The 17,594-nt window shown below is 40.7% G+C and overlaps 1 protein-coding gene across 3 annotated transcripts in view; it reads left to right on the forward strand.

The window, feature by feature from the left end:
• The window catches only part of LOC135465398 (ras-responsive element-binding protein 1-like), a 76,922-nt gene that overhangs the window by 35,220 nt on the left and 24,108 nt on the right, over positions 1-17,594 (forward strand). For all 3 annotated transcript variants that reach the window (XM_064742630.1, XM_064742632.1, XM_064742631.1), the window contains exons 2-7: positions 12,313-12,407; positions 12,902-13,255; positions 13,870-14,083; positions 14,293-14,738; positions 15,010-16,210; positions 17,068-17,245. In XM_064742630.1, the coding sequence (XP_064598700.1) occupies positions 12,313-12,407; positions 12,902-13,255; positions 13,870-14,083; positions 14,293-14,738; positions 15,010-16,210; positions 17,068-17,245 (2,488 nt within the window). The remainder of the gene's footprint in view (positions 1-12,312; positions 12,408-12,901; positions 13,256-13,869; positions 14,084-14,292; positions 14,739-15,009; positions 16,211-17,067; positions 17,246-17,594) is intronic.

Consider the following 17,594-nt stretch of genomic DNA (forward strand, 5'->3'; position numbering starts at 1 on the left):
CTGGGTGGTTACCCTCCTTCTGATACAGTATCCTGTTTACTTATCCAGGTATATAGGTAACAGGAGGTCTGAGATATATACTTTATGGTACATGTGCGTATGTGTCATGCTGCCCCTCCCCCCCCCCCCCCCCCCCCCCCTCTGAAGAGATTATCACGTAGCCCCTTCACCCTGCACACCTGAGCACAGGTTAGGACAGGGAGAGGGGCACAGGTACAACAGCAGCCCAGATGACCCCACTCTCCTCCTCTTCCCAGTGATGGGTGTTCAGTTACTAAGGCTGTCAGGTACAAGAGGCTCTACATGGTCAAATTCACATGCAGATGGGTCATTCCTGAAATAGGACGACATTGTCAGGACTTTGTTCAAGAATAGATTGTGGTTCCATTTTTTTTTTTTGCTTAAAAATTATTTGTGTTGAGTAATGTGATTGAGAGTGGCTGATAAAAGTAGAGTAGCAGTTAAGTTTAAAGGTTTTAAATAGTTTGCATACAAGTATTGTGAAATAATGCTAAAAATGATGAGTTTGTTTCACTAAGGATGCAAGAATTAATAAACTATGCAAGTTATTTCTCTACACCCCATACTTCTGTCAGAATGTTTCAAAATATTGGTGGCAGTGGTTGAAAAGATTGAAGAATTAGGGTATTAAGCTTTATTCATTTTATTCCTTTTTGAGTGATAATCAATACTTGCTACAGTTGTGTGCGTTATTTCATGGATAGGAATTACTGAAGCGGAGCGGCATAGATTAGAAGAAAAACAATGGTGTGTAATTCTCTGTCTGTGTATGGGTGATGAAGATGATTAAGGTGATGAAGAGGAACCACAATGGGCTGCACTGTGGCAAGGCTTATCCATGCACCAGTATTTATACCTGTGGAAGTTATGTATATGAACGCCTCACTGCCAGCATACACTGTATCTCTGTTTCAACTTATACAGTACTGAGTGAGGCCAGCAGTCAATGAAACAGATTTATAATGGGCTGGTGTCACGTAATAGATCGGCAACAGGCCAGATCTGGATCTGCATCTTACATGTTCAGTTGGCTGTCGATCAGCATTTTGTGAATGTTATGGCGATGTATTGAAGTATTTATGTGTATCATAAACTCCCCACTGTTTTGGTGTAAACATTTTAGTTTGAGGACATGTTTTCCTGATGACGGTATGACATTGGGATGTTTAGAAGGCATCATTAGCAGGAGGTTGTGAGGGGTGATAACAGAGCATCTTTAGCAGGAGGTTTTGAGGGGTGATAACAGAGCATCATTAGCAGGAGGTTGTGAGGGGTGATAACAGAGCATCATTAGCAGGAGGTTGTGAGGGGTGATAACGGAGCATCATTAGCAGGAGGTTGTGAGGGGTGATAACAGAGCATCATTAGCAGGAGGTTGTGAGGGGTGATAACAGAGCATCACTAGCAGGAGGTTGTGAGGGGTGATAACAGAGCATCATTAGCAGGAGGTTGTGAGGGGTGATAACGGAGCATCATTAGCAGGAGGTTGTGAGGGGTGATAACAGAGCATCATTAGCAGGAGGTTGTGAGGGGTGATAACAGAGCATCATTAGCAGTTCTGTCTGAATTGAAGAATGTGTATAGTAAGTTTTTTGATGGGGGTTTTATGCTATACTCAAAAATATTTCACTTATACAAAGACGGCCAGTTATTATGGTGGGAGGAAACCAGCCAGGCTCCTAACGATCCACAGGGTGCTGGTAGACTTTCTCACATACAGCTGGAGATGAAGCCAGTATCTGTATGAGCTGGATTTGAACTCAGAGTGACCACATTGATGAGAGGCTTCTGTACGATCGTGCTGCGCTACCGCGCTAACCATTAGGCCGTGGAGGCCCCAGAGTTCCGAATGTAGTGAGCGTAATTGTGACTTCATACAGCCCTGCAAGTTGATGTACAAAACACATGTACCTTTCCATGTATTATACAGTCTGAAGGATACAGGTATAAGCTAATCCGATCACAAAACAGTATATGCCTGAAACATAGAAATGTTTGCACGTCTACATGTGTGTGCACATTGATTTTCCCATTGATGATAAGCATTTTGGTGTATGGATGATTGAAGAGTTCAGATGGCTGTGACATGTCCATTCTTGATTGGCCTTCCAGGCACATATGCACTCTAGCTTTTCAAAGTGTTAAAACATTGCACGATTCCAGCTCTTGAATTTCGGCACAACGATCGCTGTACCACAAATTCCAGACATTGAAAAATGGTAAAATGCTCTGGCAATGTTGAGAAGGCCATATACATATTACAATGAATACATCTACATGCAAATATTTTGCAAAATAATGCAAACATTGAGGACTTACTTGCTGAGATACTATCAAATACCCTCATCCTCTTCCTCTAACCTGAAAAACAAGTGAAAAAGTTTTATTTCTAGTATTTGAGTTTTCAGGACTGCATGGGCTTTAGTTGGTTTAGGATGTGCAGATTCACTACAACTACAAAAACTCCTTTTTTATTTTTGAATTGGCTAGTTTGAGTATGAAGCTCCTATTAAACTATGGCTGTCTTCACACGAGTTTTCTGGATATCAGCACCTCTTTGTCCTGTCTTTCCCACGTTCTATATAGATCCGGGATTATTTTGTTATTGGTCTTGCATTCTTTCTGACTAAATGTATTCAGCATCAGAAAGTGACCCATTCCCCCGGGTGAGAGGCCACTGAAAGGCTCCTCTGTTCCAGGTATTTGCATCAGTTATGGGTTCTGTCAAAACTCTAAACAACACCTCTTCATTATATGTGTGGTATACATGTATATGACTACCTATTTAGTGATTGACTCTCTTCAACTGACAGTACAGACTGAGGTTTCGACTCTAAAGCCTCACACTTCCTGTTTCTATAGAGATGTTTGCCACGCCTCATGGTTTCCAGGCAGAACAGTAGGAGATAAAACTGAGTTTTGTGTCCGCTGTATAAGTTTGTTTAATAGTTAGGTATAGTGAGTAATACATAAGTTCTCATCCTTGTCTCCCAGTTATATTTGGGAGGGGGGGTGGGGGGTGGGGGGGTCGGGGGTAGTTGAGGAGAGGTGGGAGTGGGAAGAAGGAATTTGGTGAAGTTAATGATGTGGCTTCTGCATGGGAGGAGATATTCAGATATCTGTTGTTTGAACTCATTGTGTGACTTTTATGAAGGCTGGGTAATAGTATAAAACTTTAAGGGTTCATGAAAATTAACTTTAAAACTTGGATTATGACTGTGGGAAATAAAGCAAATTATACTCCATTTTTTTCTTTTCAAATTGTACGTTTGGAGGATACTTAATGTCCTAAAATTACGCCTTTATGTTATGCATATTTTCCGTTAATTTCTGAATGGTTTGATGTAATGAAAGATGTGCAACAGGTACTTGTTTATACACGTAGAAGGAGAACCCATTTTAGGGCAGTCACCGTTACCTTTTTTCAGAAGAGTTGGTCATTCCGAATTTAAACTTTCACCAAGACAATTAAGCTGCGGGTTTAAGTTTAAAATTAAAGCGTTAATCAGCTTTACATTTGTAAAATCATACATGTGTGTACATGTACATGTGTATTTTGTTTTTCAATCTTGCTGTTGAATGTACCAATATAATCATGAAGATTAGTAAGTGTTACACTCGGCTGATGTGTGAAAGGTGTAAATGTGACCTGTAATGCGTCTGATGTGTGTCAGTTGTTTATTGACTTGATGGTAAGTATGCCTAGTCTTGTGTATTATGCACAGGTATGTTGTTTTTTAAGAAATGATGTCATTCCTCCTCCAAGTACAGGTGCAGCCTGATTCTAATCTCTATTGTACAGGTATATTGCCTACATGCCCCTGTGAGTTTAGGGTACTTAGTGGGTTGTGTACTGAGTGACCAAGGTGCCCCACGTTACATACATGTACACGTTGATCACCCCCAGGCCTGCACAATCATCACTCCTAAAATGAGGCCCCAAAGTTTGCACCAACAAGCTCCTGACCGTTACTGATCCGCAAAATTTAGTTTATCTCAGAAGAAAAGCCGGTTGGCCGTCCCCCAAAGTTGGCATGCAATGAAAAGCAGGAGGGGTTGAGGAACATAACGGAGGACAAGGCCTGTTTCGGCACGTCAGGACGGCGTCATCCGTGCCCGGCTAATCGGCCATTGTTGCATTGGGCCGGGATACTTTAATAAGCCTGCCTTCTTACCATCCTTTATGGTAAATAACTGTTCTCCAGGCACTGAGGTCAGCTGATTGTCAGACTTGTTGACCGGTTGCTATGGAGGAACTGCTGGTGTCTCAATGGCATTTCTATAAACCTCTCGGGCTAGGGTATTTTTTTTTTTCACAAGCTGATCTGTAGATCGTGTCAGACATTATCCTCAGCCACTCGAAGCGGTCTGCAGTAGCCAATGATACGGACAGGTCCATGATATTGTCTGTGTTCTGCAAGGCTGCTCACCAATGGGAGGTCGCCGATTGCTCTGATTTCCAGCCCAGTTTTGGTTGCAGTGGAAATGAACTCATTTCTGTTGTGGGCATATAGAATTCCATTTACTAGGTGGCAGAGGTGGAGCTGACATTAATAAAACTTCTGGCGCCTTACTTTTGGAACTAGCTGTTTGACATCTGTGCTTAATTGTCTGGATATGCATTATTAATGTATTTGGAGTCATTTTCTACTCAAGTTGCAGCATGTCCGAGGGAACACATCCCTAGGCTGTAAGTCAGAATAAACCATACCTGCAGGTGTATTACAGTACCCCCATGGGAACATCTACTCAGTGCAGTTTGTCCAGTGACACTCAAGCACCGCACAATGGATGTGTCGAGCCAGAATAAACTTGGATTTCTTAAATCATTAATTAGCCTTAAACTCTGGTAGTGTTATCTTGTATACATTTTATTGCCAGATGGAAGACAGATGTTGGATAATTAAAATTTGAATACATGTACATGCCCATGTGGAATCCGGCTGATCATATGCAGGTTTTTTATTTTTTTATTTTCATGTAGTAAGTTGCATTTAATTTCTTTTTTTTTTTGGCATGTAATTAACGAGTTCTGTAACAAGGGAAATGTGTGTACTTTTCATGCAAATTGCAGATGAAAGATGTGTGTACATTTCACTATTAGGATTTGAATTAAACACCGATCATATAAACATAGATATATGTACATGCATGTACATGCAAGTATGTCAGCACATAGCCTGTGAATGAGCTCGTAAAAAATGAGTTGCTATGCGACCACGAAAAATACATGCAAATAGCACCCTAATTATTTCACATTAATCACAGGAATATTCAGACTACACAATATTTTCTGTTCTGATGCGTCAGAGATTTGCAAGGATGCGATTGAACTGCGATTTTGATTACATGTATGTCACCTTGATTTCAAAAATGAGTTCATGCAAACTTTCAAATGATTTCTTTTCAAGCTGTCTTGTTTTCTGTTGATCCTGGGTAAACTTTGCTGATCTGAGGAGACCGTGCATTCAGATGAAGCTCACCTTCTCAGGTTGAGGACCAGTGTACAGGTGCAGGAGAACAGCTTGTAAACGTCAGAAGCTACATAACATGTGCATGCATTTACATAGGAGTACTGTTACAGTATCTTTGTCCAGGAGATCTATATACAGGGACGTATGTATGTTGGGCTGTCACATACACAGACTGTTGTTCAAAATTCAAGAAGAATTTCTTTACCTAATTAAGCCATTTGACATGATCCAGACTCGTCAATTTTTTATGATTTTTTTTGTATTATTATTTTTACACCTGGCCTGTACTGTGATGTTAGTTTTTAAGTACATGTATGGATGGTGGGACCGGAGGGGAGTGATTTAAGAATCTGACTAAAATGTCTTAATGACATCTGGTGTTCAGATTGTAGCAGGGTGCGGTAAACGATCGACTGGCGCATGTATTATTGTTTGACGGCTATTTTCAGCTTGTCAACTAAATATAGACCCCTCATTCTCATTTGGCATGCTAATGAGATGCCAATTACATGATATTCCAATGGCACTCGTTGAATTCATGATATTTTTCTGTCTTACTTGTTATGCTCTTTGTATCTACGCTGACGAACTCAACACTATACATATATTATGTATGAATATGATTCATCATTCATTGAGGATCATTTTTAATATACACTGTACATGTTTATTGTGGACTTCAGGCTCTTCACCAGAAATATCAGTCATAATCTAAGGCTGCATACAATGTTTTTGCGTGGTCTATTTCATGGGTGACACAACATTTTGTTTTTTCCAACATTTGAACTTGTGTAAAAGTTAAAATTTTATTTTGCCAGCGTTTTTGTAAGCTTCACAATGTGTACGTCTCCACTGCTGATTGTAAATTTGAAGATGTTTTTCAGATTATTGTGACTGTAAACATACAGTTACACTTCAGACATTTAAAAAAGAACTGAACAGAAATGAAATGCTAATGAAATATGTGTATTGTGTACGTGTTTGAATGCAGTGTTGGGGCTGTGTTGCAACTAATTGAGTGCATGAACATGTGTATGTATATATATATATATATATATATATGTACATGTATGGATGTGCCAGCTTCCTTGATCCTTATCACGTTGTCAAAGGTGGACTGTAGCAGATGTGGGTGATGTTTAATTGATGGAGTAACATACACCAGGCTCCGACCGGCATGCACAGGCCGGGCCTCGTACACCTTCATATCCTCTAACGGACAAGAGATGGGCTGCATTCATATTCATGAGCTAATGGCGTATTACTTCTGGCTTCCTTTGTAGCTGGACGGTCTGTAGATGCTAGCAGCCTGGGGTAAGCGCTAGGAGGTACACTCATGAATATGCATCGGGCTGCTCCTTCATTAATTCTGGCAAAGGTGCTTGAATTGCAACTAGTGTTAAGTAATGGACACTTGAACAGGAGAAGAGTGACCAGAAAACTGGATGAAAGGAGCCCAATCTCAGCAGATTCTCTATGTAATCTGCATGTCCTCTACATGTTCTCTACATGCAGCTGACAGAGCTGGTACCTGCCAGTCGTTACTGGGTGTTTTCTCTGGACAACGATATGTCTTACATGTAATTAGTGGTTTATAGTATGAATATGTCGCAATTTTACAGTTTTCACACTGGCATGAGTTTAAAGACTAAATTATAAAATTAATTAGTTTAATCTCCACACATTGATCGGTTATGGGTGGCATTAATTGCATGTATGTTTCAAAAACTGATATCTTTGGGTTGAGATGTTGTGTGTGTGTTTGGGCAGGGGTGGGGGTGATGAGGTGAGTAGGAAAACCTGTGGATTGGGGAGGGGGGGAGGTGAGGTGGTAAGGAATGAGCAGCAAGCTATAGCTGCCAGGGTGTCTGAATCAACTTTAAATATCTCTTTCAAAGTAACTGTAGAGTAATTGTGGAGGATATCCTTTAAATTTCTTTCCACCGCATGACCTGACTCTATCAGAGACAATTTTGATTAGTGGCAATTCTTTTGTTTCATTCTGTCAGATGAAATATATTTATCTCAAAAAAAAATGCACATGAGGAGAACAACAAATATATAAAAATACATAAATTCCTATGAAAATTTCAATAAAATTGATAAAGTACTCGATATTAAGCGAGGGAAAATGTAATTGTGGACAAAGTTGTATGTTGGCTCATGCACAGATTTCGTCAAGCCATGGGGTAAGCAGCATGTCTGGTAGATTTTCCCCGGTGTAGAGTTAGCATTCATGCCAAAACCTGCCTCTGGGGGTATAGTGAGAATAAGTCTCTGCATGGGTACCCCAGCAAACCATCAACAGGTTCAGGAGGTGGGAGCGAGGGGAAAGGGGGAGGGACAAAAAAGAGACCTGGGGGTTGGGGTAGGTGTTGGTTGGGGAGGTAGTGCAGAGTTGCAGTTTGACAATTAGGTTACATCTAGTGATAATGACTGGAGTGGTGTATACAGTCTCTGCTGACCTGGGTGGTATTACTGGTCATAGGCTGGTCAATGGATGGTCAATGGCTGACACCTCTCAACACCCATTGTCCAGCCTGGCTGAGAAAATGAAAGTTCTGTTGTTACTCACTGATGTTGCAGACAGGCTGGAGCATGTTATTTGTCCATTCAGGCTTATCATGTCTGCTTGACTGAGCATACCAATTGTGTCTGTTCAGCCTGTTTTTTGTTGTACCGTTACCTCTCCATTGATTTGATCGGGAGTTCTTTTTGATCTGTTTTACATTTGTATGTCTAATGAAAGCAATTTTTGGGGTGTTTTAGAGATGATGTCTGAGGAAAAGTACAGTGTATAAATGTATTTATGGACAACTTTGTCTTTGATTTTCCCATTAGATTTATGAAACATTATAAAGACAGAAGGAACAACAAGTATATATACATGTGTACTTGAATAACAATTTTGGAAAAAAAGATAATTCAACTTAAAATGTTATAAATTAATAACATTTTGTTTTGCAACCATTTATATACATTGTATATGTTTGTACACCAGCATGTAATACTGGTAGTCAGCAGTCCATAGTGTTTTTGGTAAGAGGCCAGGAAAGTCATGGGATGGCCGGTTGTTACGGTCAGCTGGGCATAGGTATAGCTGGATGTGGTGGGAGAGGCAGTGGTCAAGACTGGACCTGTTGATGACCACTGGGGGGTAAGGGAAGCAGTGGGGGAGGAGAGTACAATAGGGCCAGCTTATTACAGTAAAGCATTAAGTGAGTGCACTGCTACATTGCATAGGTGTATTGTGATAGAAAGAGGCAGTGTGTATGGAGCGGGTTAGTGATGGAATCTGTGTAGTCTGTCATACCTGACATCAACAGCCCAGAGGCATGATGCCAAGTACAGCAGGTAAGGACTAGCCAGGTAAGACTGGCAGGGCTGTGGGAGGGAGAGGAGAAGGTTGGGGAGACAGACTTGGGGTCAGACACTGGCCAGCTTTCTCTCTGAGGCACAGACATTCTGCTTGGGTGTAGCGGCAGGAGCAAGCTGAAGCTGAATGCCCAGGGCAATTGAGTAGTAACTTGGTGCATGGCTCCCCTGGAGGACTGAAGCCACTGTATCTGGGCTGGGGTAGGGTTGCTAAGAGCACGCTGGACAACAAAAGGAAAACCAGTATTGGTATGCAGCCAACTCAGGGGTAGGTCAAATAGATGAGCAAAAGGCTGAGTTCTGACATGTTTGTCTTTTTACCTGTGGAGTGAGGGAGTGTGGGGGAGGGGGAGGGGTGGAGGAGAGAGAGGAAGGGAGGGAGGGACAGGCCTTCACAGGCAAGGCTGGCATGACTGATTGATGGTCTAGTGCAACAGGTAGGAGAAAGGGGGAATGGGGATTAGGGGTGGGGCTATCAGGTGTGCTGATGGAGAACCTTGGAGTTTTAAAGCTGGCTCAGTCCTGGTATCAGGACCATTTGATCACCAGTCCCAGGTAGAGGTGTATTTTGTCTACACACCTTAGAGTCATGATGGTGTTTACATAAGCCTGGCAGTTATTGGTGCCAACTCTGGGATACACACTCGCACACTGCTACCTGAGCATTGTACTTCAATAGTTAATATTAATGATTTCATCACTGAGGGCTCCCTACTTCATTATTCATACCTGGGGCACTTTAGTTTTATCTGGATGCTTTACCTGGTTGCTTGATTGTCTTTCTCACCTGTCAGTGGGCAGTTGTTGACCACTGCAGGCCCAGGTAATTTCCTGAGTGCTATAATAAGCTGTCCCAGCCGGCTGTTTTGACCACTGGGAGGGATGGTCAGTTGTTTATGTCTCACTGCTTGCCCCACACTCACCTAGGGGACATTAGTCAGTTACTTGCCTCTTACCTGCTCAGGAAGGATTCATTCTGTTCTGTCTCGCTGGACTATGTGTGGTAGGTGTCATTTGGTCTTCATGTTTTGGGTTATACAATTTCAGTACTTACTATAAGTAATGGTAACAGATATAATTTAGTTTGAATGATGATAGGGAAGTTTTGCAGTAATAGCTCTTTAATATTACAATGGTATGGTAGGGAAGGTTGTTGGTATGTCCCTGTTTATGATCAGCTACTTTGTGAAAGGATTATGAACATTTCTTATTCACCCATTCTGCAGTTATCCGTAGATGAAATTTAAATGCATCGATTGCTGTCAATTTTGACATTCTGTGTACATGTATAGTTCTGTTTTATGGAGTACCTCTTTTTATATTCCATTCCAAATTGGACTGGTTTTCAAGAGACAGTATTATACCTGTAAACTTAATAATACATAAACAATCAATTTCGCATTGTTTTCAAAACTTATCATTTCACGGTTTATCAAAACTTGTTGCGTAGTTTTTATCATTGACTACATGTATCAGGGCATTTGTATTTTTAAGTAAATGGTGAAAGAAAGACAATGTCAGTGTCCCTGTGTTGTTCAGTTAATGACACATTTATTTGCCTGTGGTAAAAGGTACATGGTGTAAGTAATTTGGACTTCATTTTTCTGATAACGGGTTATCTGAATACGTTATGAACATGTAGTTTGGACAGGATGTTTGACCTCTATACTGGAGGTCACATGTAATATACATCACTGTATGCAAATATCCACTTTTCATCTTTGAATCGATGTAGCATATTAGATGTGTTAAGGCTCTGCTGTTGCTCATGGGCATGTCATTTAATTTAACATAGACATGTATTGCACATGGTTACATGTAGGTGTAACGAATGCGCAAGGGAAGTGAATTGCATTGGCTAGCTGTAACATGCATCTGTTGATTAGATATGTGAATGTACAGGCATCATCAGGACTGGACCCAAGCTATAGGTGTGATCTCCACAGTTCCCAGTGCATCTGTACTTACAAATATTTAAGCTGGAAAAATCTGAAGATATCAAAACCTTGGATTTTATTATTTTTTTAACCAAAAAGTTAACATAGAGCTTAATTTGATACAACTACATCCATATAAAAAGGAAAAGAAAAAAAAAAGAAAAAACTAACCATTAAGACTAATAAGATTTGAAAAAGAAAAAAAGGAAAACGTGAAACCCAAAATAGTGTTTTTAAGCATGCTTTCTTTTGTAATTTGAAACCATTTCATCTTTAGTACTGGTACATATATTACTAAAGTGAATTGTATTTGATACTTAGCTAAATTACATGTTGATTAGGAGGAGTGCAATACTTTCCAATCTTATTGTTATGATTATGGATTGTAGTCATTTAGAGCTGCCGCACACTTTCCTGAATGTTGCTGAATGTATGTCTGGCTTTCTTCCAAGCTGTGGCCAGGGTGGGGCCATCCTCAGACAAGAGGGTGGGGCAGGATGGGGGGGGGGTCTGTCACAGACATCACCTCTACAGGGGAGCCTGGCATATCTTGGTGTGAAGTGTAAAGATCTTACTGTACAGGTGCAGTTATTTTAAAATAAGGAAACTAATAATGTGGGCCCGTGTAATGTAGATAAATTGTAACTGTTTTGGAGTGGAAAATGAAATGGATCGAGAGCCCATGAGTAGGTGAGAAGAGATTTCATTAGAGAATACACTTGGGCTATAATCTACATGAATAGTTTTAATATTTCCTCTGTACTGTCAAATTGTTCATGAAAACTCGTGCAGATTATGCCGATAACACTTGAAAAAAATCATTTTCAAAGGTTGCTGTGGAAGAAATTCAGCAGGTCTGCTGATGACATTTCTTTTGAGTATCATATTCATAAGAGCAAGAGGTCATACATAAGATGAAGCTAAATGATTGAAATCTTGATTTCAGTTACTCTTCCAGAAAGAGTTTCACATCTCAAAGCTTTTTTTTTTTTTTGGTTTGAATTCACATTGTTTTCACCTTAAGCTGCCCCCTTGTGTGAGCACAGATAATGTTGGTGATTGTATCAGAACAGGTATGACATTCCTGTAAATCTACGATGTGGCATTCATGATATTGTGGTTAAAATTCGTCATGTCATGTGTGGACACTGGAATAATGAATTACGAGTCCTAATGGCTTTGACCGTAGAAAGTCTCTGTTTGGAACTGGTCAGTTCGACTGAACCACTTCCAACATCATACAAGTACTTGTAGGTCAGGCTTTGAAGGAGGATGAGAATCTTTCCTGTCAAACACTTGTACTTGACATAACCTAGGTGTGGTCACATGAACACTAATTGAATAAATGAATTAAGAAATAAATACATGTGCATCATTGGCGTTAAACTTGGCGATATGTCAAGTTACCCCTCTGAAGAAACCTAACATTGCGAAATTTTAAATTTGATCGTCACTCTGTCAGAAGTTTTTCCGTGGATGTAATTTGGATTGCTTGTGTTACACAGTTGATGAAGAGAGGGCAGGCCAAGAGAGTGGAGTCAAGGGGGACAACTCTGAACAAGTGCCAATGAAGGTGGATAACACATCACAAGAGAATGGGGTAAGTTTAAGTTTTCCCTCATTAGTTCAAAAACAGGCAGTAACATTCACACTAATTAATTAATTTTTTGGCGTGTGTGAAGTGTTTTTTCTTTTACATGTATGTTAGATAAGAATTTGTACTCATTTGTGAAACGAAGCAATTTAAGCGGAAAACATGAAAGTGCCCATACAAGTGTTTTATAATTTCTGTGATCATGCCACAGCTCTACTCAGAAGTTTAACATCATAGGTGATGTAACTTGTAATAAGTGAAGTGATCAGTTTAAAATGTTTACTCCATATTTGTACAAGAAGTACTGGTATGTGAACATACAGTTTAAATATTTGTGGCATAAATGTTTTGTTAATTTTCATAATTTTGTCACTTTGTGTTAACTGGATCTCGATTTATACTGTTTGAAATATTGAATTGTTTTTCCATGTGATGAGTGGACAGAACGCTAATCCAGGACCTGTTGGAATAACGCATGCTGTTATTTTTGTCATTTACAGCTTTACAACGATGATTATGAAGATGATGAGAGACCACTGGTCATCGACACTTCTGTAGGCAATGGCATGGATGATGACCCCACTCCTGAGGAGGCAGCTGATAATGGGGACAACGAAAATGCACACAGTATTAATCTGAACCACAACGAATCTGAACAGACGTCAAAGGAGACCAGTATGGTCAACACCCTAAACTCAAACGAACAGTCTGCTCCTGTGACTTACCAGGAGAACCACCGGTCACCATGCTGGAGTACGGTGCCCTCGTCTCCTGGTACTGGCAACACCCCACCAACCTGTAGCTCTCCGTCCAGTGTAAAGCCAGCACCCGGGAGACGGGCCAAGAAACCTGGGGTAGGCCTGATTCACTGTTCCACTACATATCTGTATTTTTTGATGGGTGTTTAATTCTTAATCTTAATAGGATATATCAAAATGTCTTTTTCATCTCTTATTTTGAATTTTGTGAAAATCTTTTTGAAAGAAAGTTTTATAAGTTAATATAAGTATTATTTGTAATGTTTAAAATATAGTGCGTACATTTACTTGGCTGAGGTTGTCAGAGTGCAGTTTCACAACTTAAATCAAGGATAAGACTTTCATGTGAAAGAAATTGTGAAGTTTGCTAAGTGAATATTTCTACACTCAGTCAAGTATACAAATTAATGTAACTATTTGATTTTAGGGGCCTCCGTGGCTTAGTTGGTTAGCGTGCTGGCGCAGCGTGATGACCTAGGAGCCTCTCACCAATGTGATCGCTGCGAGTTCAAGTCCAACTCATGCTGGTTTCCTCTCCAACCATAAGTGGGAAGGTCTTCCAGCAACCTGCGGATGGTTGTGGGTTTCCTCCAGGCTCTGCCCGGTTTCCTCTCATCACAACGCCGCCGATGTATAAGTGAAATATTCTTGAGTACGGCGTAAAACACCAATCAGATAAATAAATAAATAATTAAATTCGGTTTGACCAGGTGCTCAACACTTCACCCGGCTCCCAAAACTGTGAGAGGAAGTTTGACTGCCCTGTGTGTCCTCTGACATTTGGCTCATCTCATGAGCTCACAAAACACATCCGTTCCCACAACTCAGTGGTGACTGGCACGACCAACAACAACACGTGCACTATATGTGGGAAAGTGCTTAGTTCTCAGAGCTCACTTGACAGACATATGCTGGTCCATTCAGGTAAGTGACTACGGTTTTGTTTAAATTTTAAATCATACTTAGCAGATAATTTCACAGATATGTTATTAACTGAAAAAGTGGATGTCTTGTTTTATTGTTTTATGTTTTTGTGTGATCTTTTCAATTTATGGATATGAGAGATAAATTTTTTTTTTTTGGTAAGGTTTGATGTATTTTTTCATTATACGTGTATGTCATATTTTACACAGGAGAGAGGCCTTTTAAGTGTAAAGTATGCAAAATGGCGTTCACGACCAATGGGAATATGCACCGACATATGCGTATCCATGGCAAAGATGGGGAGCTGGCGTCCAATGAAATACGCATTGGGTCTGGACGTAAAGCCCGCGCTAACAAGAACACTCCGTCTAAAGGAGAACTGAACGTGCCCAGCATGGTGGGCCTCCACACGCTTCTTCCCTTCTCGCAGATGAACTCAAGAACCTATGTGGATAGATGTCAAGTCACGAGGAAGGAGGCGCCCTCTGGTGGTCACAGAGAGAAAAGACAGTTGGAAGATTCGGAGGAGACAGGCCATGAGAGTAAACGGAGACTGTCCTATAACTCCGACCTACGTATGGGCTCTCCTTCTTCCAGTCAGTCCATGGATGACTTGGTGTGTCAGGAGAGTCTTCAGCAAGATTCTGACAAAATGGTGAGTGACAAAATGACATGGTAGCTGTTTCATCCCTGATTGTTATCCTGGTGTAGCATAGGATGGTTCCCCTGTTTTCATCAGTTTTGTCAAACTGTGATTTTGATAAGTGTGAAATATTCTTGAGAATAGTGTTAAACAAGAATGAAACTGAAAAATTATGTTCTAGTCTTCAGGAAGAGTGACTTGTAAACTAAAGTGGAGAGGAAATTTCATATTGAGTATTAAAACTTATTCTAAAATGTTTTGATCTGTCATTTGTGTGTTTAAGGAAGAGGCCTTGAATGCTGATGGTGATCCCTTACATTGCCCTATTTGTGGGAAATCCTTCCTCTGTAAATACGGCATGCAGAGTCACCTGGAGACCCACACTAGCTACACGCTGCGCTGTCACACCTGTAGTCTGTCATTCCGCACCCAAAATGGATTGCAGATGCACAAGCTAATTGTCCACTCTAACAACAATGACAATGCTCAGGCACGTGTCTCACCTGTCAGCAGCACCAATGGGGAGGAGGAAGTGGCTGTTGGATTTCACGATTTGAATTTTATGGAATTCTCCATCAGCAAGTTCTCATTGGCCGCTAAAGCATTTTGTGAGAAAAGCCCGCGGCAGGCCAGCAGCGCTTACCACCACTTTTCCTGTAAAGATTGCACCAAAACATTTCCTTGTAAAGGCGCCTTGAAGCTCCACGAGTGTGGTCATATTCCGGAGAAGATGGCTTCATGCCCGATTTGTCAGTGCGACTTTGAAAACGCCCAGAAACTGCATCTTCACATGATTAAACACCTGTCGGATAAAGCCTTAGCAGAGTGTCGAGAAAAGGCAGACCTGAACAGCTCCATGGGGCAAGATAGTTTTATAAAACATAGTTTTTTAGCCTACTTAGACTTAAAATCAACAGACGATCTATCGGACCAAGGGGAGGCAATTTCTAACATCGAGAAAATGCAGAATGACGAGTATTTTGCCAAATTAGGGCAAGTGTATTCAGCGAAAATGGCTGAAGAAAAACCAATGAAGCAGTCAGTGAAAAAGCTTGCAGACTGTCCTAAGAAAAGTGCTGAGTCTTTCTCTGCAGTGTCTGACATGAATGGAGAGCACTCACTGTCCCCCAGTCATTCTCAGTTCCCACTATCTGGGGCACGTGTTGGGGCCTCTGGATCCCCCATGATGCCAGGGTCCATGAACTACCCTAGCTCCATCCCCGCCCGTAGCCCAATGGTGGGGCAAATTGTAAGTACCTCTGGCTCCTCCCATGTTAGAATGTTGCCTGGCCTGAGTATGCTGCATGCTGTCTCGCTTGGTGGCCCACCGGATTGCCCTTCCCCCACGGTCGCATCACCCCTCACGGACGAGGACAGCGGTGGGGGTGGGGGTGAGCTCCTAACGCATGACAAATCCACATCTAAAGGCATGTTTGTCTGCAAGTACTGTGATAAGAGTTTTACAAATTACAGAGCTTTAAAAGGTGAGTGTTGTGGATGTAATGGCTTGTTGAAGCATTTGTCGAGTTCCTGTGGTTCAAATTCAGACAGCGTCTTTTCTTTTTTGTCCAAGTTTGAAGTTTCAGTAAAAACTAAGTGGTCATGGCTATGTTTGAATGAGACTGCTTTATGTCTGTTAATTTTACCTTTGTAAGTAATGCATCTTAAGTATTCACCATCTAATATGTTTGTTTGAGATTGTGGATAGCATTTGTATTAGCATGTATTGTTTGGTGAAAAGGAATGTGTTTTATGTACCGCTAATGGCATGTCTGTCTAATTTTGTTAAAGGACTTTTTATCTTGTTTTGTTCATTGGTGTCAAAAATTTATGAAAGCATGGTTATAGAAGGCATGGAAATTCATTTGATTGAGTCATGGATGTTTCACTAACAGAATTGGCATGATTTCACTTCAGCATGATTGCATGTGGGAAACGCAATTGTTGTCAAAATAATACTTATCAGTAAATGTTACGAGTTAGCTTAACATACGGATTTTATGGCTGATTTGCATAGCATTGCAGGCAACATGTTTACATGTTGGTGCCAACCATGTATGATGTGCGACCACTTTTGATGTGCGACCACTTTTGATGTGCGACCATTTGTGGTGTGCCACAATTTACGCTGTGAATCAAGGTGCGCTGCTAGCGGAAATGTTTCCTGAAGGGTTTGACTTTGACGAGCAGACTTGTATATTATGTATTATATTATATTATTATGTATGTCATGCATAAATATTAGTGAACAGGTTGGTTTTGGTATCTAGCATACATTGTACATGACATACAGGACACAGAGTACTTGGCCCCTCAGTTCTTCATGCAATGTTTCTTGTAGGTCATACAAGAACCCATCTAGGACTGTCCCCGTACAAATGCAACCTCTGCAGTTACTCCAGCGCCGACAAGAGCACTCTTATACGACACCTGCGAACTCACAACGGAGAGCGTCCATTTCAGTGTTTGATATGTGACTTTGCCTTCACCACCAAAGCCAACTGTGAACGACATGTCAGGTAATAGTTTGATATGTGACTTTGCCTTCACCACCAAAGCCAAGTGTGAATGACGTGTCAGGTAATAGTTTGATATGTGACTATGCCTTCACAACCAAAGCCAACTGTGAACGACATGTCAGGTAATAAAGCGATCAGTTTTGTTGCTATTTGAGAAAGCCTAATATTTTTAGGATTTTAATGTACTTAGTACAGGAAATGTGTAGAAAATACAGTGATAATGCAGAATAATGTCAAGTTAAAGGATAAATGACACTCGTTTGTTTTATTTCTTAATGTGCAAATTATCATGTGTAATAACATATAACAGTACAAGCAAATTTTTCAGCTTTCACTTTTGAGGGTGAAA

The sequence above is a fragment of the Liolophura sinensis genome, chromosome 5 (genome assembly GCF_032854445.1).
Source record: "Liolophura sinensis isolate JHLJ2023 chromosome 5, CUHK_Ljap_v2, whole genome shotgun sequence".
In the NCBI taxonomy this organism is placed as follows: Eukaryota; Metazoa; Mollusca; class Polyplacophora; order Chitonida; family Chitonidae; genus Liolophura; species Liolophura sinensis.